The 27,107-nt window shown below is 43.9% G+C and overlaps 1 protein-coding gene across 1 annotated transcript in view; it reads left to right on the top strand.

Annotated features, from left to right (window-relative positions):
• The window catches only part of CDHR3 (cadherin related family member 3), a 67,938-nt gene that overhangs the window by 36,244 nt on the left and 4,587 nt on the right, over nt 1-27,107 (top strand). Inside the window, exons 8-18 of the mRNA XM_019543967.1 lie at nt 1,183-1,372; nt 4,342-4,514; nt 6,474-6,572; nt 6,716-6,814; nt 8,441-8,667; nt 13,031-13,202; nt 14,858-15,108; nt 17,714-17,895; nt 20,270-20,283; nt 22,103-22,134; nt 26,798-26,846. Coding sequence (XP_019399512.1) covers nt 1,183-1,372; nt 4,342-4,514; nt 6,474-6,572; nt 6,716-6,814; nt 8,441-8,667; nt 13,031-13,202; nt 14,858-15,108; nt 17,714-17,895; nt 20,270-20,283; nt 22,103-22,134; nt 26,798-26,846 — 1,488 coding nt within the window. The remainder of the gene's footprint in view (nt 1-1,182; nt 1,373-4,341; nt 4,515-6,473; nt 6,573-6,715; nt 6,815-8,440; nt 8,668-13,030; nt 13,203-14,857; nt 15,109-17,713; nt 17,896-20,269; nt 20,284-22,102; nt 22,135-26,797; nt 26,847-27,107) is intronic.

The raw sequence follows: 27,107 nt of genomic DNA, 5'->3' as shown, positions 1-27,107 counted from the left end.
GCGGCGGCGGAGCCGCGTGCCCCTCGGCACGGGACTGACCGGCGCGGGTGGGGAAAGGTAGCTCGGCCCCGGCTGCTGCGGCCGGGCTCGCCCTGTCCCGAGGGCACGCGGCTCCTGCCCTTCCCGCAGCACCGCGTCCGCGACGTCAGGTGACGCGGGCGTGTGGGAGCCTTGTCCCTTCCCCAGGCCTTCAGCAGCCATGAGGGAGGTGCTGAGGGGCTGGGGAGGGACACGGCGTGCTTTCCTGTCGCAGCACCGCGGGCCACAGAAAATGCCTCGGCGGGCTCCCGCGGGCCGTATGTTGGACAAGCCAGCATTAGTCAGTTGAGTTGTACTTGACCAGGTATGAGAGAGAAAGCAAAGCCACTGTGCCTTGAACCCATTGGATTTGGCACTTCTGCATGAATTAGTACCACAGTTACAAGTTGCTAGTTATGACACAGGGTAATGGAGAATTGGGTTCCTTGACTGTTCAGCCTTTTTCAAAAATCTTTGATTTTCTGTAGCTTTTGGCAGAACTCCACATTAGTACACTATACAACCAAGAGTGTGCTTAAATCCATTTCTTTACCTTCTTTTAGCTTTTTGGTGATAGTCCTGGACTGTTGACAAGTAATCTAGTTCTTCCAAAAGTGGCTGACAAAGGGCAACATAACTTAATAAAGAATGGCTGAACACCAGAATTTACACACCACATCCCAGCTTGGAATGGCTCTTCTCCATTATAAGTGAGATTTAGCGCTGGTAGAGGATATTGAAAGGACGACACCAAAACATGAAACCATCTCACTAGCCACAGAGTGGGGACAGTGTGAGCATTAGTAGTGTACATTTCCCAAAACTGCTCTGCCCACGTGCTTCAAACCTGACTTGAGGAGACTCTGGTATGGGTGTATTGCTAGTGCAACTAATATCCATGCCCATTGAGTGACTGGTCTCTGCCAAGGCTGCCTGTGATATTCTTGTGCTGGGGATACCTACTCACTGAGCAAGGGGATGGAACATGCCTGTTCCTTTCACAGAGTTAGATGAACAGCTGTATTGCAGCTGTTCAAAAGGCTCTTTACCCTATTACCAGCTCTCTGATCCACTGGGTCCTGGAGGAGACCATCTGCTCTTCAAACACTAGTGCTCGTAGTTTTCCTACAGCAAGGCTCTACCCTCTGATACCTTTCCTTGCAGTAACTGGTGTCATCCAAGTGGCTAAACGAATAGATCGTGAAGCTTCTACATTCCGGCTACATCCAAGAATCACGTTGATAATACGTGTGGAGGACAGTCCCAGGGGTGGACAAATGAACGAAAAAGAGATAACAATGATTATTAAAGATATCAATGACAACCCACCAGAATGCAACCCGTATACCCTCAGGTACTAAGCTAGTCATACCATCCTGTATGACACACATACATTGAGACCATTGTCCGATCTTGGACATCTCACCTCAGTGAAGCGTCCAGTGGCTACATTCAGGTGTTCAAACAGGTTATTTACTATAGGCTGTTACTGGTAAACGCTGACTGTGAATGGGATGTGAACATTGATTTGTTCAGGTTTGAAATCTTAACCCAAAAATATCTGTGCAACATGAGAAGCAAGGTTTTCTTGGTGATATCTTTTATTGGATCCATCGTATAGTTGGGAGAGATGTGAGATAAGCTTTCAATTACACGCCCTTCTGCAGATCACCTTGTCTATCATCTCTTCCATCTATACAAAGACTTTTCTCCTTTCTCATTTTATGCTAATATATTAAGTGGATTAATTCTATGCTGCTGATTTCCAGGGGCAATTGTCAAACTATTCTGGCTGTTTTGTTTTAAGCTTCTGCCATTCTTTACCCACCTCCCTTCCTTTATATTCAGTCCTGTGCCATGAGATTGCTTAATTTTTGAATGCTTGGTTTTGCAACCTTAACAAAGTTCTGCTAACAGGCTTTGCTTTATGAACTCCCTAAGTTTTTTTAAAATTATTTTTAAAGCAAACAACAAAAACTGACATGTGGCATTGTATTGGCCTCCCTTACACGTCATCAGCAGGGCTGGAGCCACCTCACAGACCTCTGCAGCAATTACAGGAAAGTCTAAGTGCAGCCTTTTGTCCTGTAAGTGGGGCTAGGTGGTGATGGCACATGCACAGTGTGATCAGTACTAGAAGCTGTGAGGGGCTGGGCCATGCTCAGTGGGGATGGGCATCTTCAGAGACTGTAGCTGCTGTACTCTGAAGAGCTCTCCACAGGGCATGTGTGAACTGGGAGTTTTCATAGGTTTATAATGTGGCCTAATTTGGGTGGATTTTCACAGGAATAGCAAAATACATACTCTTAACCACTCTGAGAAATAGCACATTTTTGCTTCCAAACTATGAGTGCACTAGAGTTTCTTAAAGGGAAGGTGGTTAATTTTTTTTTTAACTATTGCATGACAGTAAATTTTCCCCTGACCTTGTTCTCAGAAATGGCTAAAATCTTTTTCAGGTACTTTTAAAAAAGACTGAGCCTGAAACAGACTCAGCATGAACAGCATGGAAAGTTACAGCCCTACCAGTTATGGTTAGCCAAACTTACAAATATTGAATATGAAGTATTATGACCCCAGATACAATAATCTTCTCACAATTTGGACTCTTTTACCCTTCGTGAGTCTAATTAACCATTTCATGACTATAGCTTTTGGCTGTTATAAGTGCTTCCATTTGTAACCGAGTCACAGGGAGTTGTGCCTGAACAAGGATTACAAGTGGGATTCTCTGGGCCTTGCTCTTGTCTCACACCCACCTTAACCTGGATCTAACTCAGTTGACTTCTGTGAGTCACCCAGAGCCCAAGGAGTCTGTGCCCAAGGCAGAGCACCAGTTACAAGGATATTTCCCATGGTGCTTGACACAGATATAAACACCTGACTGCTCAAGCAGTATTGGGTAAATTGACTGGAGCTTTTCTGATCCCATTCCATGTCAGCCAGGAGCAAGAATGGAGGGAGAGGGAAAGGAGATATTGTGTGTAAAGCACAAATGTACAAAAGTAACTGGCACTGGAGCTTTTCACCAATATACAGGGCGCATTTACAGGAGCAATTTACTGTAGAGTAGAATAATTAGCTACATAGTAAACATCTCATATCTATACGTGTGGCCCTAATTAGGCTGCAGGAAACTAATAGACTCCACAGAAGGACTTAATAAATATAAGAACTGTCCTGATGTGGAGTTTTTTTACTCTGCAGCACCATGTGTGTAGATGTTGATGCAGCTGGCTGGGGTACAAGGCTGCTTCAGAGTGGGGGCTGCCTGCTGGCTAGCCCTGCACTGGAGTGCTCTCACACTCCAGCCAGCCCTTCCACAGCATGTTGAGCTGGATCAGAGCAGCTCTGGGCTGGCAGGCTGACTTCCTGGGCTCCCTGCCAGCTAGGGCTGCTCTGACCCGGCTCAACGTGCTGTGGTCCTGGGAGTACCTGTAAACATGGTGCTTGGGAGCAATAAACTCCAACATGGTAAGTGCCAGAGTTTATTGCTTTGCTTTAATACCTCATGTAGATGCATGCACAATGACAAGAATTGTAACAGAACATTGGGACTTCTGTCTGCAACTCTGTGGTTGTCTGATATTCCATTCACTGAAGAAGCACTTTTTATCTGTTCAAAACTGATGTGATAAGGGAGAATTGCCTTGGTTAATGCATTAGATATTCTTCTGATTGACAGGTCATGATCTTATACTTTTATGAAAATATACCATAAGGTTTTCTCAGGTAAGAGTGAAATTCAATTCAAGTGTAGTTTAAGAGTTATGTAGGACTAAACAAGCATATGTTTAAATTTAAGCATGCAGATAATCCCACTGAAATTTGGTCCTATATCAACTATAAGAGAACTGCTCAAATAAGTAAGCAGGCACGTATTTGAGTGTTTTGCTGGCTTCAGGGCCTTTGATAAACAGCAAACCAAAGGCATGTATGTATCAGTTTAAGGTCAAATGAAGCAACATGTCTCAGCATGTTGATAGTCCATCTATGGAGGAAATACATGTTTTAAAAAAGATACTTGTTAAAACTTAAAGGGGCAATTAAGATCCTGAATCAGGTATCCACGTTGAGGGGTATAATAGGCCCTTGGTTTCTGTCCAGCTCCATATTTTCATTCTGCCCAGTACAGAGATTGTAACTGCCAGTGTAATATGCAACAAATTCCAGCTCCATTCTCACATTCAGATGTTTGAACCTGGGATTTTGATTTGACTAGTAAATGGAAGTCAACATACAGTACAGTTCAAAACCCATTAAGCAGCTATTCAGGGGAAAACTGTAAAAAGGCATGATGGAAAATGTGTTTCTTTTAAACAGCTTTGAGATACCTGAAACAGCTACCCTTGGGACACATCTCTTTGCCCTGAGAGATTACTGCTATGATAATGATGTTGAGCCACCAAACAATAAATTTAACTTCACAGGATTGTCTGGACTTGGAAGCGATACATTTACACTGGATCCAGCTGGCTCAGGAATAGTTGTGGTCAGTTAATTATGATTTTATTTTAGTATGTCTCATTTAAGGAGGCAGCTTGTTATATCTAATTAAGGGCATTTCTTTAGATCACACCCTGGATTCATTAACTTTTCAAGAAAAACTATTAGTGTAATCAATGTCATAATGAAGCGAAGGCTGGTGAATGACTGATTTGACAGAAAGCGTACCACAAAATCCTCCGTGGAAATGTTCTCTGTGTATTATAGAAATGATGAAGCAAAATTGCTTTTTATTCTAAAAATCAGAAAGTAGTTTGTTTTCCCCCTTTTTTAACCAAACCCACACACTTGTTTGAAATGTCTTTCCTAAGGAGTGTAAGACACACAGGAGTGAGCTTCACAACACTAAATTAACATACATTCATTTTTTAACAATTATATGGGAGTGTAGATAAATCTCAGTGACTTAAATACTGTAGGCTGACTCAAGACTTACCTTTGTATTTGTGATGTGCCACGTAAGGTCCTAGCAATTCAGAAGAAAGACGATATTCATAACATAAGCCCCAAATTCATTACCACCTCCTTACTCCACTGATAAGAATGTATTACTCAAAATAGTAAATTTATATAGATGCTGTCAATCCTATGACCAAGATGTAAGAAATCTCCAGGTTAGGTCAGGATCCAGCAAGGCAGTTAGGGATGGGGAGGGATGAACTGGCAGGGGCCAGAACAAGAAGAGAGCTAGGAATTCAGGAAGTAGGATAGGGAAGAGGAAACCAGAAACAATGATTAGGGCCTGGGATATGAGGCCCAGAGTCAGGGGTTTACTAGAAGCCAACTATCTGTCTGACTGGTAGGTGTCAAACCAAGGGTTGAGACAAGATTGTGGTGAGAGCAGCAGTTGATCAAGGCCAGGAGGTCTGAGACAGGAACAAGGCTGAAGGAGTCCAAGACAGGATTACCTGAAAACAGTGCTGCTGGGTCAAGGCCCTAGAGGAAGTGGGAGGGTTTTAAAGCCCTCCTGTCAAGGGCTCATAGCTCCCATTGTGTTTCCCAGGTCAACTGGTCCCCCACTGGGAACCTCACGGGAGAGCCCAGGCTGGGCTGAAGCTGATATTTATCCAGGTGCTGGGTAGCACTGCTGCCCAGGCTTCCCTCTGACAGTGTGGAAGACCCAGGGTCCTGACAAATGCACACTACAATTCACACCTGTGCTTTTTGCGTGAAATAAGAATGGGTTCCTTGTGCCATTATCAGTTTCAACATTTGCAGCTACAAGATCCACATCCAGTTGCTTCATGTGTGTAATAGTAGTTATTTCATTGATTAAAAACTATGAAGACTACACTAACCGGCAAGCACAAGACACATAAAAATGGTAGTTTACATGGTGTGATTGGCATTATATTTTTATAAAAAAGTAGCTGATGAATCACACAGACCCTAAACTAGTTTAGTTTTGCCTACATTGGTGTAGTAGGGTTGGAGTGTTGTGGTATCTGTGATGGTCCAGGAAATGTTCAAAAGGCAGGGATTTTTTGTGATACCTTTTACTCAACCAACAGTATAGATGGGCCAACACTGGACAAAATTTTGGTTATCAAATGCCCTTCTTCAGACCCCTAAGACCATGCAGTTCATCTAATAAAAGATACCCTACCCCACAAAAAAAACCCCAAACAAAAAACACATCTTTGCCTCTCACATAATTCCTGGACCACCATGGCTACAATATCACTCTAACACTACCAGAATGTATAATAGGATAGTCAATTTGCTACAGCAAAATAACAAAAAAAGATGGTTTTTGCTGTTGGGATTGTTAAACGTGGGGTTTTGTTATAAACAAGCTGTGTTATAATGAGGCTGTAAGTGCATGTACTAATATGAAGGACAGTGGTACATAAATTAGTAAGCTCTTAAAAAAATCATTTCCAAAGTGTGTACTATGGCTTTATAGAATTAAGTGTAAACATAGTTGTGTTTCTTTTTAATTTAGTCAGCTAGAGATCTGGATTTTGAAAATGCAGCTAACCAAGCAATGAAGGATGAATATTCTTTGACAGTTGTGGTACAAGATATTGCATGGCCTAATTATATGAGCAAGTATCCGTTTTATTCTTTTGTTTAAACTTTTCCGGTGCTATAATTACATGGGAAAAGATGTATGTGAATTTTGACTAAGTTCCAGAAAAAATTTCACAGCCACACTTAACCAGCACTTAATCTTCCATTATGTTTCCAGATAATATCTACATTTACATTAAAATACTTCCAGTGAACGAGTTTGATCCAGTTTTTGACAATTCATCATATGTATTTAATGTTCCAGAAATTACTCCAGGTACAGTAAGTAAAGGCTATGCTACAAAAAGAATGTTTCATGGTACATTTTTGTCCATTTTTATTTTTGTAATTTATTTGTATTAAGGTAGCACCTCAAAGACTGAGGCTGCACTGCACAGGCACCTAGTAACAAGTTAGCCTTCAAACAAACAAAACATACAAAGGGTGGGAGAAAGAAAGTATTGTTATTCCTAGCCTGCATATGGGGGATTGAGATGTGGTGAGATTACACAATTCCCCCAGGCAATCTAAGAAATTTGTGGAAGTGCCAAAAATTCTGCTCAGATCTCCTGGGTGACAGCCTCATTCCTACGCTGCAGAATTTACACCAGGTAAGGAGGGCTAGAGCAGCATAAATGGGTCCCCAAAGTCTTGGTTCAGCTGACAGCAAATGTCTTGGCACAAGCATTGTAAATGATGGCCATAAAGCTGCCTTCTAAGACCCCTCACCAGCACAGTGAATGTGATCAGCAGTGGGAAAGGAGTGTATGGCAGAGATCCCAGGTAGTGCTGCTGCTCGGAGAATGGCCAGTGCAGGCTGCTGCATCTCTGCTTTGGCAGCCTTTGCAACCCTTTGAGGATTCATTACCAAGAGGATACAAAAGTGGTTTATATTTGTTTTAGCTTCTCTGCCTATGGTCTGTGAGCACTGAATCTTCCCCTTGAGTCCCAATCTACCACCCCCGGGCATAAAACCTCCCATTCCCTCACCTTACACCAAGCATCTCAAGCAGGTCCAAGGAGGTGATCCTTCCCCTCTATGCAGCACTGGTCAGGCCGCAGCTGGAGTACTGCGTCCAATTCTGGGCGCCGCACTTCAAGAGGGATGTCGACAGCATGGAGAGGGTCCAGAGGAGGGCCACTCGTATGATCAGGGGACAGCAGGGCAGGCCCTATGAGGACAGGCTGCAGGACCTGAACCTGTTCAGCCTCCAAAAGAGAAGGCTGAGGGGGGATCTTGTGGCCTGTTATAAACTAGTCAGAGGGATCAGCAGGCATTGGGGAAGTCACTGTTTCCCTGAGCACCGCCGGGAGTGACCAGGAATAACGGTCACAAGCTGGCAGAGGGTAGATTTAGGTTAGATATCAGGAGGCGCTACTTCACGGTCAGGGCGGCTAGGGTCTGGAACCAGCTTCCAAGAGAAGTGGTGCAGGCTCCTACCCTGGGGGTGTTTAAGAGGAGGTTAGATGAACATCTTGCTGGGGTCATTTGACCCCAGTACTCTTTCCTGCCATGGCAGGGGGTCGGACTAGATGATCTGCTCAGGTCCCTTCTGACCCTACAAACTATGAAACTATGAAACCCAAGTTAGGCTAGTACAATGTTGGAGGAAAGTTGTTTGATGGGACAGAACTGGTTTAACTCTGGCAAAAAATGTACCTTTTTGCAAGAACTTCAGATGTGAAGTTTCCCACCCCCCAAAATATTTCTAGAATATAGAAAATGTCTGGCTGTCTTTCTTCCTCTTCCCTGTTTGTTAAATCTAAACACATTCCTTCATTTAACATCATCTGCCTACATCATCTTAACTAGGAACTCATTTAGGAGAACCTGATCTTTGTATTTTACTTTGTATTCAATGTGTTAAAACCACTAAAATAACATAAATTCTTTTCTTTTCAGCTACTTCTAAAATTGGAAGACTGAGTGCCACAGACAAAGATTTGCCATTCGCTGGAATCACATATTCTATTGTAGGTGGGGGTGGCACTTTTGGTTACACAAATATATTCTGGATTGACCCAGAGAAAGGAGATATGAAAATTATAGCTACATTGGACTATGAAACAACTCAGAGGTACGTTCTCGAGGTGCAGGCCTCTGACAATGAGAAGACTGCTACAGTTTCTGTGAGTAAATCTGCCCCACTTCTCTGCGCCTGACTGCCTTTATCTACTATTTTCTTCCTTGCTCCTGGCAAGAATAGTGAATTAAGTGAAACACATTGGTCATCAGGAGACAAAATTCACCCCGTAGATTACATCCCATTTAAGTGATACAGAGGCCTTGAAGCTTGTCCCTTCACAGAGCTTGGTTTCAGGAAAGATGAAGCCTTCCTTCACTTTCTGACACAGATGCCATGATTTATTAAAAATAATTTAAGGCCTTATTCTATGGTTTGTTGGGCTTTTAAAATACTATTTTATCAACCTGTTAGTCTTCCCTGCTTGACATTTTGTGGTGCAGTAAGCATTGCTGTGACTTTTATTTTTGCTAGGGTTGGGGTGGGGGCCTAAGATGATGTCGTCGTCCCCCTCCACCTGCTGGCACAGCTGGAGCAGAGCTGAGTGGAGCCCATGGGGGCATGGGGGCAGATGAGGGCTGCTCTCTGCGAGCTTGGGGCTCCCCATCCTGCTGCCCCCTCCCCCCACCCCAGGGAGGCCTGTGCTGGCTGCACTACCTTGGCAAGGTGCCTCCTGCCCACCTGGCAGCAATGTCAGTCCATGCTGTACCCCTGCTGCTGCTGAGCAGGCAGAGGGTGCATCGCCTTGGTGGCATGGCTGGCAGTGGTCTCCTGGGAGAGGGCAGGAGGGTGGGAGCCCTGAGCTTGCAGAGGGCAGCCCACATCTGCCCCTGCCCCACACACAAATCTGGGGGGAACATGCCCCCCCATGCCTTTTCCCTGAGAGTGCATGCAGTGGCAGGAAGCTGCCCCCCCACCTGCTGGATAAGCCACCCATGGCTCTGTCCTGCTCCCCACTCCAGCCCCCATGCACCATCCTGACTGGGCAGTGCCCTCAGGCCCAGCCCCTGCCCCACTCCCTCCCTCACTGTGGGGGCCTCTATCTGCTCCCCCCCACAGACTTACCTGCAGGCAGCTGGGGGAGCTGCTCTTCTCTGCTGCCTGGGGCTGTATTCCTGTGCATGTACACACATGTCCACTGTGTCCCACTCCCTACATCCCCTTGTGGGCTGGAACTCTGTCAGCCTGCATGGGGAAACCCACCATTTCCCACATTTTTCCACCGTGAATGGAAAACCTGGATGCCTGCACAGTAATAGGAATCTGGGACAAATTCTGTCCTGGAATCATGCAGCCCAGGACCAGGACTTGATGTTTTCATTTTGGGACTGTCCTGCTCAATTAAGGACAGGTTTTCACCCTACCGTCTTCCCAAGAGGGGCCAGGGCCTTTGGGCCTCTGCGTACTCAGCGCCTATGGCAGTAAGTATTCCTTCTATGCTCTCCACAGCTTGCAATTCTCCTTTTGTATCCATAAAGCACTAAACTTACTGTGTGCAAACTGTGCCCTGTATTGGTTGGGGTATCTCTGCTCTGCTACTGCCTCATATTAGATTTCACCAGTGTATTTTGGGGAGAAGTCAGTCAGCTTGTGCGTAATTGCTGAGCCATGTGGTAGCATCCTCAATGGCCATGTGCAGTTCCTGTAGTCCACCGCTGAACTTAGTCGATGGGCAGTCATCAGTGATATGCAACATGGTGTGTGCTTTGCCATCGCTAGTCTGGGTTGTCACGAAGACCCCAGCTGTGGAGGCTGGCCACACACAGACCTTGCACACAAGGAAGTGCTCTCCACTCCAGTCAAGCATGTTGTGTGAAGGAAGCTGAGGGGAGTGTTTGCCTCTCTGCCTCTCATTTCCACATCAGGGAGGACTGACTTACAGAGCAGCGTTCCCTCTCTGCACAGATCAGGCCTTGAATTACTATTAAATGTGTTGGAAGGTAAGACTAAAGGACAGTGGTGTTGGGGCTCAGTTGGGGCAGCAGCGACTTCTTGCCCACCAAGTCGGCACCTGAGGCAGTTATTTTATTTGTCCTATCCTAGTTACGTCAATGCTAGAAGGGGTCTCCTGGGCCATTGAGTCCCATCCCCTGTGTACAGTACCACCCATGCGTACAAAGGGGCTCACAGAAATGGCCCCTTTCACACATCCAGCCTTTAAGGGGAAAAACCCTATAATGTACCATAGATAAAGAGCAGGAGAAACAAGTGCCACCTACAACAGGAGATCTTGAATTTTGGAAAGGGGAACGGTTTGGCATCCCAGGCTAGCAGGATTGACAGGCTGTCCACCTGGCTTGGGAAGAGGGGCCAGGTAGCCCAGCTCTGGCAGGGCTGGGCCCTCAGCTGCTGTAGGTGGCAGGGAGGAAAGAGGAATTGAAGAAGGATATAGCCAACCTCCCCGCAGCCTGGATGTGTCCCCAGCCACTAATATCTCATCACTGTAATTATAGGGAGTTCTTTTCCTAGGAAGAGAACCAGACTCTGCGCTTCAGAGGAAGGCAGCTCCCCCGCCTCTTCCACAGAACTTGCCAGTCTGACATAAAGAAAAATTATTTCCCAACAGGAAATCTAGGGATTATTGTTGTGAAGTAAGTGAACAAGACTCACTGGCCAGAGCTTCAAGAGGTTTCTAAGAACTGTTACAAGCCAAGCTGCCTATCTCTAGTCATGGTCTCCCTATTGTGCTTCAGAGGGAGTGAAAAAAATATTACAGGAGCCAAATAATGCATTCAGGGAGGGAGAGTGGGAGAATTTCCTGGTGCACTACAGAAAGACAGCAGTATGGGATTACAGGACACCATCCCACATATGAAAGCCACCCACACAGAAATTTGAGTTTCTCTTCATCACTTGAAGGGGACACCTGATACTCAAAACACCTGAACAATTCAGGCTCTTTGCCTCCATTACTTTTTTGGAAGACCATTCCAAAATTTCACTCTTCTAATGGTTAGGGATCTTTGAATTTGCAGGATAAATTTGTTTGTGACCAGTTTGTAGCCAATTAATCTTGAACTTACTTTGCCCTTAAGTTAAATCCTAGGGGTGTACGAAGTGGGCACTATTCAATTCACATTCATATTCATTAATTCAGATCACTCCCTGATTTGATTTGGCCGAATCTGAAGATTTGATGCTGATTCAGAGAATCAGCCATTCAGACACAGACACAACTTTAAATATTTTTTCTATGTACCTCCAGGCAATTGGCCATGGGAGGACCCTGGGTGCCCCCCCCCCCCCCTTCCAGGAGGCACCAGTTGCTGAGCTGGGGGAGCATGGAGGGGCTCCCCAGCACACTCCCCAGCAGACCCAGAAGTGGACCGGAAGTACTTCTGGTCCACTTTTGGGTCTGCTGCCAAGCACGCTGGGGAGTCCCCTGCGCTTCTGTGGGATGCTCCATGCACCCCAGCATTGCAGCACTCACAATTCCTTGCTACCTAGAGGCATGTAGAAAATTTTTTTTACGCTGTCTCAATGTCCAAATCACCGAATCTTTCTGAATCCATTTGGAGGGTTCCGATTCGATTTGGAGAGATTAAAGGGTACTCTGATTGGACATGGATTCAGAGATTCAGCTGCTGAAACAGGCCAAATCTCCACTGAATCGAATCGGGGATGGAAGCTTCACACAGTTCTATTAAATACCTCTTCTTCCTCCCTAATATTCATCCTATGACTATTTATAAAGACTTATCATAATCCCTTCTCAACCTTCATTTTGGTAAGCTAAACAAGCAAAACTTCTCTGATCTATCCTCCTAAGATAGATTCACTTTTCTCCTAATCATCATAATAGCTGGTCTGTGCACCTGTTCCGGTTTAAACTTTTTCTAACATAGGAGACCAGGACTATATAGAATATTCTAAATGAGATCTTACCAATGCCTTGTACAGTGGCACTAATGCTTCCTTGCTGTTTCTAAATATCCATCACCTAATTTACCTTGGAATTACATAAGCCTTTTTTGGACACCACTTATGGTTAACTTCTGAATGACCAACACACCCAGGTACCCCTCTTCTTCCAGCACCTCCTATCCATTGTGGGGAATGAATACTTCACATTAGTCCTTGTGAAGTGCTCTGAAGTCCTTGTGTGACAGGTTGTATGTATTAAGAGCAAATTAGTACTATTATATTCCATTCTGACTATGCCATAATTTAAACATTTAAAAAACTCAGACACACTAGCTACAGGAAACTGTAGTTTTATCACATAATTCACCTTAAGAAAACTTTCCTTTGTTTCTAATATTTTCAAAGGAACATGAGTAAAAAAAATTAGATGAAGGCCAACAATTTCACGGTAGAAACTAGACGGGCAGAGGATCCATTAGTCTTCTTCAACTACTGTCAGCTCAAATGTGTGTAAAAGAACAAATCCCAACAGTTAGTAGCACTGGTAGTATTCTGTTACATCACCATGGAAGAATTCCAGTTCAGCAGCTGTTCTTCTCTTTCAGGTAACTGTCAATGTTCTTGAAGTGAATGATGAAAAACCAGTTTGTACACCCAATTCCTATTCACTTGCAGTTCCAGTAGACCTAGCTGTTGGAACCAATATTGAAGGTTTCAGTATATTGTGTCATGATCCTGATTCTAGTCCCAGATCTTTCCGTTATTTTATCAACTCAGGTACTGTACTTGTTTGATACTTGAATTTCATTATCATGTGCCCTGGGAAAATTCTTAGACATTGACATTCCCTTTTGATTTTATGGAAAAAAGCAATATTTAACATTTTAACCTTTACAGTGGTTGTAGTTCAATTCTGTAGTGCCCAATACTTCAGAAATCATTAAAACATAGCTGGATATCCTGCTTCCATTTAAATTAATGGTAAAATTCACACTGACTTTAGTTGTCATTCATAAAGGCCAGGCCAAATTCTGCTTTCAGTGTTAGGCTAGAACAGTGGTGCTAAATATTTTAAAACTCAAGGCAGCCCTTGGAAAATGCCAGCTCTTAGCACTCACTTGTTTGTTGACTACAGATAAATAATAGAGCTGGCTGCCTTCGCCATCCCCTGCTGTGCAGGTCTGGGGACTCTGCAGGGAAGCGGGGGCCAGGGCTCTCCTCCACTTCTGGTGGAGCCCTGGGACCTGCAGTCAGGGGGCGGCAAAGGTAACCAGCTCCATCATATGGGACTTACCCTGGTGGCACGGAGCTGCACGTGCATTGCAGAGAGCCCTGTGTGATTGAGGCGGGCTGGCCAGACTGCACTCCTTGCCATGTGCAGCACTGGCCAGAGCTGCTTGCCACCAGGCAGCAGCACCTGCACTGGGCACAAGTGCCAGCCTGCTGCTGCTGCTGGTGAGGGCTGTGCAGCATGAGGGGCATATGCTGGGGGGGTCTCCATAACCCCCACCCCTCACATTCAGACCCTACCCACCTGAGCTCTGCACTCCCACCACACCCCTGGGTGCAGGCTCCACATTGCTTTCAGCCCCAGCCCCATGCTCCACACTCCTGCCCAGCTGTAGCTCCCCACCCTGCACCCCTGCTGTTTCCCTACCTGCTGCCCGGAGCAGGTTGGATGCCGGGGAAGCTGAGCACGTCCCCCAGCAGCTGCAGCAGTGGCAGCAGCAGCCCTGGCTGGAAGCTGTGTTGGCTGGGCCAGGCCCTTCGGGGGGGGAAGGGGGTGTATATGTGGGCACCTCACTCCCATCCTTGTGGGCAGAAGGGCTGGATGGGGTACAATTAGTTGGTAGGCACCTGCAGGCCAGATTAAATTGCCTGGTGGGCCATATTTTGCCCACCTCTGCTTTAAACTACGCAGAGGGGCTCAGAGCAATCTAGACTCTGAAGGGTATAAAGGTGGCTTAAAGGCCTCTCCCCTGAGCTAGAAGCCCTGTGCTGTTTTTGTTAGAAGTGGTCCTCAGGAACTCACCTGAGGCAAACGCCAACTCATTTTGTTGCTGTGAGAGTCTCTTGCAATGGCCCCTAGCGTTCCAGCTGAAAATCATCTGCCTGAGATGTGTGCTCAGTAGGGGCATTTGTTCCTCATTTATAGTTCTGTAGCTACAAAATATTTTATCCATGATAGTCCACACAATTAGCTTCTAGTAACTGGAGCCATGCCATAAAATGCTCCAGTGTTAAACTTACTAGAGCGTTCCATACCTAACGGCAGTTTTTGAATGCAGTACTATAAAGCAAAATCGTTGTGTAATTAATTAGTAACAAACTGCCAATGGGAATGACAAACACCCAGAAACAAGTGAATCAGTGGTTCTCTTTACCATATTTTGAATGTGTCTTTACGCGAGTATTTTTGCTTTTACTTCTAGGCAACGTGAATAACCATTTCACTTTTTCACCGAGTGCTGGCTCCAACAGCTCTCGGTTGATTCTTGCATCCAGGTTTGACTATGAAAATGGTTTGGATACAACCTGGGCCTACAGCTTGCGCATCTACATAACAGATGACAATTTGCTGTCTGGTAGAGACAGAGCAACAGTCCGTGTTGAAACTGGAACAGTGACATTAAGCATCAAAGTTATCCCAAACCCAACTACTCTCCTTCCTACTACAGTAAGTGCACTGAGCTCCTCAATCTGCTACTGAAGGACTATTTGGAATTTTAAAACATTAAATAAAATTAAAATTGGCGGAGGATATATGCACATAAAAGGGCACAAGAAGTACTGGGGGTCTGGTCTTGGGCAAAGATAAATACTAACTTCAGTTGGAAACTGTGGGTGGTCAGTGTCTTATAGGCTTGGGTTCCAGGTGCAGTTGCATAATATTTATATTTTATTTTCAATTTTTTCAGTACAAAGGCATTCACTCATAAGGTCTGGGCACCTTGCCATTAAGGTCACTCCAATGCAAAAAATCACCCAGAGCAGCCTGACCCTTTGACAAAAATCAATCCATGAATCCAACAAAAAACCAATACCCTATCTGCATTCAACTCTGCAGTCCATTTCCTCCCCACACCCATTCAAGCTTGAGCTACACAGCCTGTGATGTGGAGATCATCACAATCTCACATGCAGAACATAGGATTGAAAAGTTAAAGGCTTGGCAGCTACATTAATAGGGAGAGAGTAGGAATTAAACTTTGCATGAGACACTAATACCAATTTGTGCCTTTGGCAGAGACTGTTTTTTAATTCCCAGATACCTATTTCTTTGTCTGATTTGCACATACTAGTGACAGGGCACCAACTCATGTGTTTGAAGATTAAAAACCCACTATCCACCAACCAGGAAAGACTGTTTTCTGTCACCCAAATGTTGTACCCAATGACTGGGTGTGCAGGAACTGAAGCTGTTTTAAACACCTCCAACAACCCTTACCCTCACTCAATGCCTGATTACTTTTTAAAACACACAAAAGTGTAAGTACCAGGAATGTTATGCACCAGATGGAACTTTGCTCATTGTAGTGTATTTGCATGGTCCACAGCTCAGCCACACCAAGAAATGTGATTTGTAGTCATGGTTTCTTCTGTATCCTAACCTCACTCCAAGAGAGAGGACATTTATGCCACTGTTTGGCTGGATGCTTCCCTTCTGCTATGCCACACCACTTTTCTTAGAGAGAGATGGGCGCCCCATGGTCTTCCCACTTTTTGCCCACCTTCCTAGTGGTATCAGCACTTTATGTTCCTCATGTATCAGAATAGATTTCATAGACATTAGGGCTGGAAGGGACCTCGGAAGATCATCAAGTCCAGCCCCCTGCCCAAGGGGAGAATGACGTCCCAGGATGTTGCAGATGGGGACAAAGGACAAAAAATTTAGCCTTTAGTAAACCCATAAGTAAGGCAAACAGAAAGGCCCAAACCAGAACCCTGGAATCCCACACACACCACATCTGAAATTCTGAGAGCTTTGTTACATGTGCCAGACAAACTTCCCAACTGACTCCCATCTCTGTTAGCACACAAAGCACCCAGCAGTGAAAGGGTTATACCCCAAGATGTATGCATACGTGATCTGACACAAAACCACTGAAATGAGAAATTAAGCTGCCTAACAGTATTCACTCTGTGCTCCTCCTCCACACTTTGAGACCATACAGGCCAGACTACATGCCACAACCTTCACTTTTGCCTCCCCAGGGATACCAGCCTACAAGCACCAGGCCACCCCTCCAAGTCCCCTTTCACACACCACTTGCTCACTACCCTCTTCCACCACTCTTAGTCATAAATGCCTGGCATAGGAACTGGGTGAAGTAGATGCTGGAAGGCTGGTGTCCAGGCACCCTTCACTCACTTTTTGACTAAGGACAAATAGAGTGATTCTTCTATTGCAAAGAACACAGGAAGACCACAATAGATCAAAATGTTTCTGACACTATGGATTCTTATTTGGGGTTTATCTTGACTCATACTTGCACGCCTAACAGCACTAACATTGCGTGACATCCCACGGTACCCTTGAAAGGATCTCATGGCATACCAGAGTGCTGCAGAACCTGGGTTAAGAATCACTCTTTTAAGATATCAATCAGTGCTGGATAGCTATTAATGCTGGCAAATTATTGTACAGAGACCAATTAAAAATTATCATGCAAAATTAGATAAAATAGGAAATCTAAAGACCATAAAAACTAATACTGTGTGAAATTTCACTACCTGTAGAGAAAAGAAAATAGATTTTCCCCCCATATTTAGCTGATTTAAAAATGCAAGCCTAACTAAAGAGCCATTAACTCTTTAATAGCTGGCCAAATCAAAACTCACTCTGAATGCACATTAATTTTGGGGGAACTCAGAAACAGCTGTTAAATGAAACATTTCTAGAGTAAAAAATTGAAAATTTCAGGTTTTACTTATTTTTATGCAATGACTTATTTTTATGACTGAATTCTTCTATATCCAAAACCTTGAATGAAGGGAACTTTTTTTTTTACTCTGACATTGAACTACATGCAAGGGTAGTACTTTAAAACATCCCTATTTTGCTTTAGATTAGTAGTAGTGGTATCCAATATTTCCCCCCCTCTGTTAAGATTCCGAGGTAGTATCTTCCAGTTGTGTAAGGCAATCTAAATATTTTAAACAAAAGTATTGATATAACATCACTTTGTCACAATCAGAAATGTATTTTTATGCTACTTGTCAGTGAAATGCCAAGTATGCAGTATTTAAGAACCTTTTATATGTACATCTATTTCTTATTTTAAAAGCCTGGTTTTACGCTTCTGAACAGAAGAGAAAACACTTTTTCTGCATCAGCTTGGTATGTGTCCTTTGTCATTTGCCTTGGAAGCATGCTACTCCTTGGCGTTCTTGGGTACCTAACCTTCCTTCTGGCAAAGTATATCCGTACCCACTGCCCACCAAAACCCAAGGCAGATAAACGCACACTGTAAGTAATCCAATGATACTCTGCTAATACAATCATAAGACTCCTTGAGAAATGGAGTCAATTTTTTTAAACTATTAAGAAATACCTGTTACTGATAAAGACAGCTTGGAGCTCAGAAAAGGTGATGGAATTTCTGCCTTTGAATATCTTATAGCAATATGGCATTTGCAGGAATAACTGCTGGTGCTACCTGTAATAGCATTTTGATTCTTTAAAGAGATAAAAGTCAAAAGAAAATTAAATGGAAATTTTTCCTGGAGTTGCATACGGTTTCATGCAGCAGCCACCAGCCTTTACAAGCCATGGGCCAAAACAAACCTAATTTCTGTTTGACATAAATCTGGGGTGTCAAATATACAGCCTGTGGACTGGATCTGGCCCCTGGAGCCACTCTGGCCTGTTGGGCTACTGGAAGTTGGAGTGTGGTGTGCTGAAGAATTTGGGGGCCCCAGGCCATGACTGACATGGCCATCAGTGGCAGGAGGGCAAGAAAGGGGTGAAACAGTCCTGGTTACCCTGTGGCTGCTTGGCCTGAGCACTTGCCCAAATTCCTCCACCGCTGTCACCTTGTACTGGAGCAGCTGCCACATTTCTTGTGCCAAAGTCCCAGCTGCTGCCACTGTCACCACTTGCCTTGTTGGGTTGGGACCACCACATACCCCAGTCTTCATCTAGCCAGCAAGGAGCCCTGTGGTCTGGATCTGACCTGAGGCATGAGATGAATTTCACACACCTGACTTAAATGATAGGAGGGCCCAAAGGCAGCAGTCAGGATCAAGGATCACAAAGGACCTCATTAATATTGACACTGATCCTCAATTCCTGGCTCAGAAAAAAAATGTGATAGATTCTAATGGCAGCTTTGTACAGGATACACCCCGTTAAATTAATGCAAAGCTTCGTATGAACTCATGAGGTTGCTTGTAGGCGAAAGCTAGTGCAAGGAGAACCCAGAGATGGCTGATTTTTCTGTGCTGGAGAATCCCTGCTTTACACTTGTTTAGGACAGGGGTGTTAAACTCATCTGGCCCTATAGGCTGGATGAGTGGCACAGGGATGATCCAGGGATGAAACCAGCCCACAGACCTCCCCCACCACTTTTCCCCTTCCCGCCCCAGTGCTCCCTTCCCTATCCCTTTGCTGGAGCCAGCACATGCTTAGCTGCTGTGGGACCTGCAGTGCTTATGACGGTTGATCTGGTTAGTCCAGGATCTGTGCTACATACTACATACAATGAAGGTCCTAGACCAGTTGGATTGGGCTCTGTGCTGTGTGGGGCACACATCCCAGACTGCCCAGGGTGGGTGCGGCATGCAGCATGGGTCCCTGAGCAGGCACCATGCATTGTGCAGTCCCAGAACAGCTGGCATGGGTGCCACATGTAGTGTGGGTCCTGGACTGGCTAGAGTTGGCACTGTGTGCAGCACACATCCCAGGTCCTGTACACAAGGCTGGTCCACTGGTGTGTGGGTCAACTCAGAGCCAGGGGTGGCACTGGGGACTGATGACAGAGCTCCACGAGTCAGATCTTTGATATCTCTGGTTTAGGATGCCTAAGTCAGGCTCATTAGTTTATACAGACTGATATTTTATTTAACATATGTTGAATTAAGAGTAGCAATATGTTGAATTAAGAGTAGCTCTGCTTTGTGCTTAAAATTAAGTACTTGCATTATTGCTTTCAGGATCTGGGCTTAAATTTGTAAAGTATACCAAGATAATTTAGAATGAGAGAGAATAACTATGACTATAAGCTATTATTATACAAGCCTTTTCAAGGAATTTAACAATTTGTGGTAGGAATGACAAATGACCATAGTGGCATACAATCTAGAGATTATTGTTGTTATTTATTAATAGGTGCTAATAATTTAGTGGGAGTCAGGCTCTCACACTGAATAGAAATCTTGATGTTTTGAAACTACATTTTAAACAGTCCCAGTATTTGACAAGGTGTTATCTCAGCACAGGAAATCTAAAACTTGACCTGCCGTAAAGGCTAGAATAGAAAGAGGCAGCTAGTTTTTTAACATAATAATTTTGGAGGAGTAATCAGTCCTTAAAATCAAACACTGTAAGTGTATATAAAGGTATATATAAATAAGATCACAAAAATATGGCCACTGGGGATGGGGGACAGGAGCAATATTTAGGACTGTTTCACAGCTTCTGGTACCTTAATAGAAAATGCTGGGGCTCAGTAAAAGCAAACTTGGCAAAACTAAACTAACCAAAGCACAAGGAAATATTCCCTGTATGCCAGGTGTAAAATAACAGAGTTCCTGGGCTTAGAACCGCAACATGGATTTTTTATGCAAGTATAAAAGATGTTGCAGTAATTAACAATGTTGATCATTTCTATTTTTCATTTCAGGACAAAAACCCCAGGTATGCATGTATTTTCTTCACTTTTACCACTTCTTAAAAGCAACTTCTCCTTATTCATCAGAGTGAAATTTAGCATTCCATTTTCAGACAAGTAATGTCTTGGGCTCAATGTAAGAGTACCCAGATGGAGTGCTCTGATTTGTGTTGTATAGGACACCATATGAGATAACCTTATAATTCTTTTTAAACTTAAAAATCTATTAAGTCACTTGGAAAAAAAATCAAGCCTGGCCTTCCCCAGTACTCTGGCATGGCTGGGCGAAGCTGCATGGGTGCCTATACACGAGCAGGGAGACTGCTCTGACATGCTGCAATTCCAGTGCGTTGCAATTACCATGCTCCAGCAACCTCCCGTGCCTCATGTGTCAGCATCCCTGCACTTCAGAATGTCCGCAGGAGTGCTTTATCTAAAACTCATCGAACAAGCTTTAGATAAAGTGCCCCTGCTGCCATTTTGAAGTGTGGGGATGCTGATACATGAGACGCTCCAGGTGCTTTAATTAAAGCGGCTCTCAGGGCCACTCTAATTAAAGCACCCTTCTCCCCCCTACTCCCAGAGCACTTGTATAAAAAGCGCCTCAAATGTTTCGAGTCAGCCTTTTCCATATCTTTTATCTTGTTAGTTTTCTTTAGTGTGTATAGTTTGCATTGACTCAATCGGGTGAAATTTTTAGGTCCTGCCCCCACATGACCAAGAAATTGCAATTTGGAAGAGCAGGATTTTCAGAACTAACTAGTTATGTGGGGAACCCAACTTGAGGAATTTTACAGTTAAGTGATTTCCAGAGGTTGGTGCTTGGCACTGTCTCAAATAATCAGGTGCTCAAAACTGAGGCTGTGAAGATGACAAGGAAGACCCTTAGAAGGAATCATTCAGATTCTTGCTTATCTCTAACAGTAGTACATTTTAAGCCATGACATGCTGAGCAACAAGGACCACTGATAGCTGAAGATGCTGTTTTATCAAAAAGGGGAATTAAATATGGCCCCCAGAGTGTGAATGAAAGGATCCTGAAGAAACAGATGAGATCCCATCTCCAGATCCTTGCTGTAGCACAGTTCATGGTACTGCTGCAATAAACACACCAATGTGGCCTGAGTGAATAATGGGAAAAATGTATCTACAAATATATACTTTGCTCTTGGATATGAATTTTGACAGGGTTTGCAGCACTTTTCCCATTTTGTCTTCCATGAACTTCAAATGCACAAGCTTGACGAGTAAAGGGTTTGGACAAAGCTGCATATGGTTTTTGAAAATTCCTTCAGAGTAAAATTCACTTTCTGATAAAAGGGCTAGCACAAGGCCATGGAGCAACTCCTGGCTCAGAATATGGCTTGACTGGCAGTTAATTTGTGCACAGTCCGAGTGATTACTACCTGTAGAAAGGCAAATTTCACTCCCCACAGCAAATTTAATGGTAAAACTTCACATTTAAATAACCTGCAAGTGAAGAATTCTTCACAAAAGAAATGGGCAAAAAATTCAGAGTAAGGAACACGTTTGAATTTGTGAGCCCTCTCCTACAGTTTATGGAAAGGGAAACTTGTTGAGGAAATTCTTTGCTGCAAATTATTCTTTCATGTCTCTTCAAGGAGAAGCTTTGCAAGGGTGACTAGCAACCTTGTGGTTCCTAAACTGAAATACCTTACAGGGTTTTTTCCCCCCAAAATTGCTAAGCACCTGCCCTTTGGAAATCAGACCCCTTTAAAATGACTCCAGAGTTGAGAAGCTAGAATCAATAATCCCTTTTGAAGAACTGGATCTTAATATCGCTTAGAATCAGATTGCTTAGAATTTGTATTTTCTTTCCTACAGAAAAAAAGAATCCCAAGAAAGAAATTGTATTGGTAAGTGCTGCAGCTAACAAAAATAAAAGAAAGCTTTTTGCCCGCATCAGGCTTACAGTGTGGTCATAGGACCAGAGCTGACCCTAGGGGTGTGGGGGCCTGGGGCATAGCAACCTGTGTTTGGGGGGGGGAGAAGGGGAGGATGGTGAGCAGCTGGGACATGGAGGAGGGGGGGGCATGGCAAGCAGCTGGAGTGCAAAGTGGTGGTGCCTTTGGCAGGGCCTGTACAGCACTGTCTGCGGGGCCCCCAAAGCGCAGGCCCTGGGGCAGTCACCCCAATTTGCCTCCCCCACCCAAGGAATGGCTCTGCGTGGGACCTATGGAAATTCGATATGTTCAGGAATGATCTACATGTAGCTGTGTCTATACTACACCATGCTTCTGGGCTTTGCTAGTTGCTGCATGGGGGTGGGAAGGAATTCTTCCCCCCCTCCCCCCTTCTGTTCCTACATGTGTCTGGGGATTTTTTTTTTTGCCTTCCTCAGAAGCATTAGGAGTTGGTTGCATCCCAGCCCGGGAATTTTGACTGGGGTGTACCAGTGGTCCTGCTGGGACTAAAACCAGGAGGTTCCTGGCTACAGGGTCTTGTTCATCCACTCAGGGTCAGACTGATCACCGTATTTGGGGTCAGGAAGGAATTCTATTCCTTGGTTAGATTAGTACAAACTGTGGGAGTTTTGCCTTCTGTGGCATGGGGCATGGCCCTCTTCCTTGGATCTCTTGAGCATATTTAAACAAACCTTGCAGAAGCAAGACATTGGCCACTGTTGTCCTCCCCCTCCCCCCACTCCCGCTTTACCTGTGGCAGGTTAGAGTGCTATGCCTCGTGGCTGTTTGACAGGGTTGCTCATGTAGTTTTAGTGGTAGGTTAGTCAAGGATTTGCTTGGAATGATTTGGGTATGGATGATCCTGCCTAGGGTGGACTTCAGGTGCAGTGGTACAGTTCCACCCCTCTTTGATTACTGCTCCACCCAGACTTTAAAACGAATTGCCTGGGAGAAGCAGCAGCAACATTTCTATTCAGGCAGTGCTGAGAGAGTAAATTGACTTAATGGCTCATTGCCACCTTCCTGACTCCTCCTAGTCTCTCTTCACTCCACAGGTGTTAATGACTCTCTATCCTTGTAAATGGTCTTGGTGTTCCAGTATTCAAACTACCCTTTCTTCTACAACTTTGCTGTCTGTTAACCATTCCTGGTAATGTCCCTCTTTTATTTCAAAGCCCTGCAAAGTGTTTTAAGCTCTAACTAAAAACCTTAATTCAAGTGTGGTAATATTAATTCAGGTGTAGAAATGACTGATAGTGAGGTATTGGAGGCACTGCAAAAATGCTCCAAAAAGACGAGATTTTGTTTTATGAATCCGAATAAGAGATGTACATCTTACTGTGATGGCTCCAGAACTAATGCCAGAGTATCTTTTCACTATTTTGGCTACCTTTTGCCTATTTTGTTGTGCTTTTTAAATTTTATATATAATCTAGCAAATCAATACACATTCCAATAGTTGTATTTGTTTTTGCTTTGATCTTAAAGTGAGTAATATAGTGCTAGCCCCATAGCACATTAGTAAAACATCTAGGCCAGTTGCAGGCAATCATTTTGGGTGGAGGGCTGCTTACTGAGTTTTGGCAAGCCATCAAGGGCCGCATGACAGGCAGCCAGGAGCAGATCAATATTAATTTTTTAAATTTTTTGGGGCCCTACGAGCCAGATACACTGGCCTGGTGGGCTGCATCCAGCCCATGGGCCACATTTTGTCCACCCCGATCCAGATTGCTTACAGATGTAAAAAACCCAAAACTGTTAGTTCGACCCGGCTTGCCCAATGTCTATGTAGATTGTGTGTTTCAGTAGGGCTTTTTGGCAATTTTATCTAAAAGTTGATTGAATCAGCTTTAGATAAAGGCACTGAAAAGCTCTGCTGAAGCACCCAATCTATACAGACACTGGAGAGCTGGGTAAAACTAACGTGCTTCCTCTTCCAGTAAAGCGCCATTTCTTTCCCCCATGTTTGTCAGCATCTCTACTTTCTCTTTAACTGGAGAAAAACATGTATTGTGTTATATGTAACGATGTGCCACACCATCTGCACCCCCACTTTCTCCAAATCCTAGATCCGCCCATGAGCCTTCTCCAGGCATAGGGTTGGATTAGACGACCTCCAGAGGTCCCTTCCAGCCCTACTGCTGTATGATTCTATGGGTGTTTATACACATGCTCTGGGAGTGTGTGTGTGTGTGGGCAGAGGAGCTGTGCTTTAATTAGAACAGCTTTTAGAGCTGTTCTAATTAAAGTGCCCAGAGTGTCTCATGTATCAGTGTCCCTTGTATTGAAAAATGACAGTGGGGGCTCTTTATCTAAAGCTCATTGAACGAGCTTAAGTTAAAGCACCCCGGCACCATTTGTCATCGTGGGGCTGCTGATACACACGACACTGGAAGCTGCTGGAGCACAGTAATTACCATGCTCCAGCAGACTCGATTATACTCGATTAATCGAGTCTACTCTGATGTGTGTAATTACAGCACATCAGAGCAGTGTTGCTGCTTTCGTATAGGCACCCTACGATTCTATAAACTAATACAAGAGGTTTCAAGGAAGAGTTCTTAGCAAGCTTGCTGCTGGACACACGTTTTGTGCAAACCCAATGTTTCATAAATATTGAATGGTTCTATTTTTATAATGCACACATATCATTAGAGACACTAGCAGCTAGTGAATAAATAACCCATATGTGGTCCTAATCAGTCTTAGTCAGGTGATGAAAGCTTGGTCTGACCAAGTCTGTAGGGCTGTTATTAATATAATAGGAACACTCAATTGCTGACTGAGGTTGGAGTCCCATTGTCCTCAGTACTGATATGCATATGATGAGACAACTTCTTCCCTAAAGAGCTTTTAATATACATAGATGAGACAGTCAAAGGACTAGAAGGGAAACTAAAGCACAGAGACCAGTGACTTGATCAAGGTCAAACAGCAGGCTAGTGATAAAGGTGGGACTCAAACCCAGGTCTTATAACCAGGCTCTATTCAATGAGCTAGGCAAACTGTTTTATCCCAGCAGTATGCTAAATATTTTATAGAAACTGGATGAACACTAAGTGAAAGGCAAACCTTATTTTGACTTCAGTAGGTCCAATATTTCATGCACATCCCTGCCTGAAAGAATTTACTGTCCCTAGTGACAAGAAACAAGATGGAGTGTAAGGCAGTGTCACTGAATGGTGACATATAAAAGGTTGGATAGTTGTATGATTTGTCGTGGGGTTTTCTATTGTCTAGTTCAGTGATTCTCAACTAGGGTAACTTCAGATCCTTTCAAGGGTGCTGCATGATGTTAGCACTATTAGGTGTGCAAAACTGATTCACAAGATAGACACAGAGATTTCATGTAGGAATCCGTAGCATTCAAATCATTCTGACCTGTTGTGATCTGAGCTGTTTGCAACAGAAGAACTGCTCTATTATTTTTTATAGTAAAAAAGAATGAAAATGAAGACCTGGCATTTTCTGAGGTGTGCCTCAAGTCTAAAAACCACTGGTCTAGTTTGTTAGGACTAATGTGAAAAGAGGATGGAGGGAAAAGTCATTTTGGGAAAATTGTGATTTGATGAAGGTTTGGCAGAAGAAAGGGAATAACTGAGATGAAGTAAATCAGGGTTCTTACATAGTAACACTGAAACATTCACCCCAGTGTGGCTTATTAAGTCTTTCATAAATGTGGCTCAACATGTGACATTAGAGCCTAAAAAAGCACGGACTAAACATCAGAATTAAGGGACAAGATACTGTTGTTAGGACTGGTTAAACATTTTTCATCAAAGTTGTTCTTCAATGGAATACAGTATTTTTGACTAAATAGTTTTTTCCCCCCATCTGCTTTCAGGAAGAATTTTAACTTTTTATTTTTTTTAAAAAAAGAACACCTTGACCTCTCCGGAATTTGGGTCCCAAACTGATTTTTTTCTGGTCATAAATGTTGTCATAATGTCTCATGGGAGCTATAATTTAACTGCAGTGTGCCCCTGGTTTTTAAAATCTAGGCTCACCTCCAATCTCTCTACACCAAGAGAATCAGTTCAGGGTCAGAAAGGAGAACATTTGAAGGCTAAGCATGAGGATGATAACAAAGGACCCATTTTCTCTTTTAAACTAAGTGCAACTCCCTTGATTTCAGTAAAAGTTGTCCCTGACCAGCACGAATGTAATGCAGAAGAGAATAAGGCTCTAAATCTTTTGGTTCTGGCAAAGCCCAATTCATTTAGTTGGAGAGCAATTTGTTATTCCTAAACACAGGCGCCTTTTTTTTTCTCAATGATAAAAAATGGTGCGTGTGAAAACCCTTTCCCTATATTGCTCACTTTCCCTCAGTGCTTTTGATAGGAATTTCCAAACTATTTCTGTAGTGAAGATGATCCTTCTAGTAGTTGTGCATTTGGAGTCATTCAGCATGTCAGACCCGATTAGTTCTTCATTTTCTTCAGTAGCCAGAATGGTTTTTGTTGCCTGTTCTGCTTAAATTTAGCCTACAAGAATACAACATGTAGGTCACATCAATCTGTTTCAGTCCATATAGGTCAGAATTTCCAAGTCACTGCTTATTCTCCTTCCTTATCTAATTCATAGGCTGGATTTCACATTTGTTTCTCTTTTGTAGGAAATGACCAAGTTAAACACCGTCTTTGATGGAGAAGCAAGAGACCCAGGTAAGAGAAAAATTAAACTGTAATACTAGTGTCTGGCTCAAAATAAACTAGGTTAGTGAGGTGAAACATGGGGAGACATTTGCTCTTCATATTTAAAAGATTGCTTTTTTCCAAGAAAAATAGGAGTTATGCTTCATAGATAATGAACGCCAAGACATTTTAAATGAAAGAATACCTTCAAGTCAGCTGGCCCTGACAACCTGCACCCCAGGGTACTCAAGGAGCTGGCGAGCGTCATAGCCCAGCCCCTGGCACAGATCT

The sequence above is a fragment of the Crocodylus porosus genome, unplaced genomic scaffold, assembly GCF_001723895.1.
Source record: "Crocodylus porosus isolate Cpor-Errol unplaced genomic scaffold, CroPor_comp1, whole genome shotgun sequence".
NCBI classification, from domain to species: Eukaryota; Metazoa; Chordata; order Crocodylia; family Crocodylidae; genus Crocodylus; species Crocodylus porosus.
The sequence above is the reverse complement of the archived record's forward strand: the minus strand, read 5'-3'. Positions and strand labels throughout refer to the sequence as shown.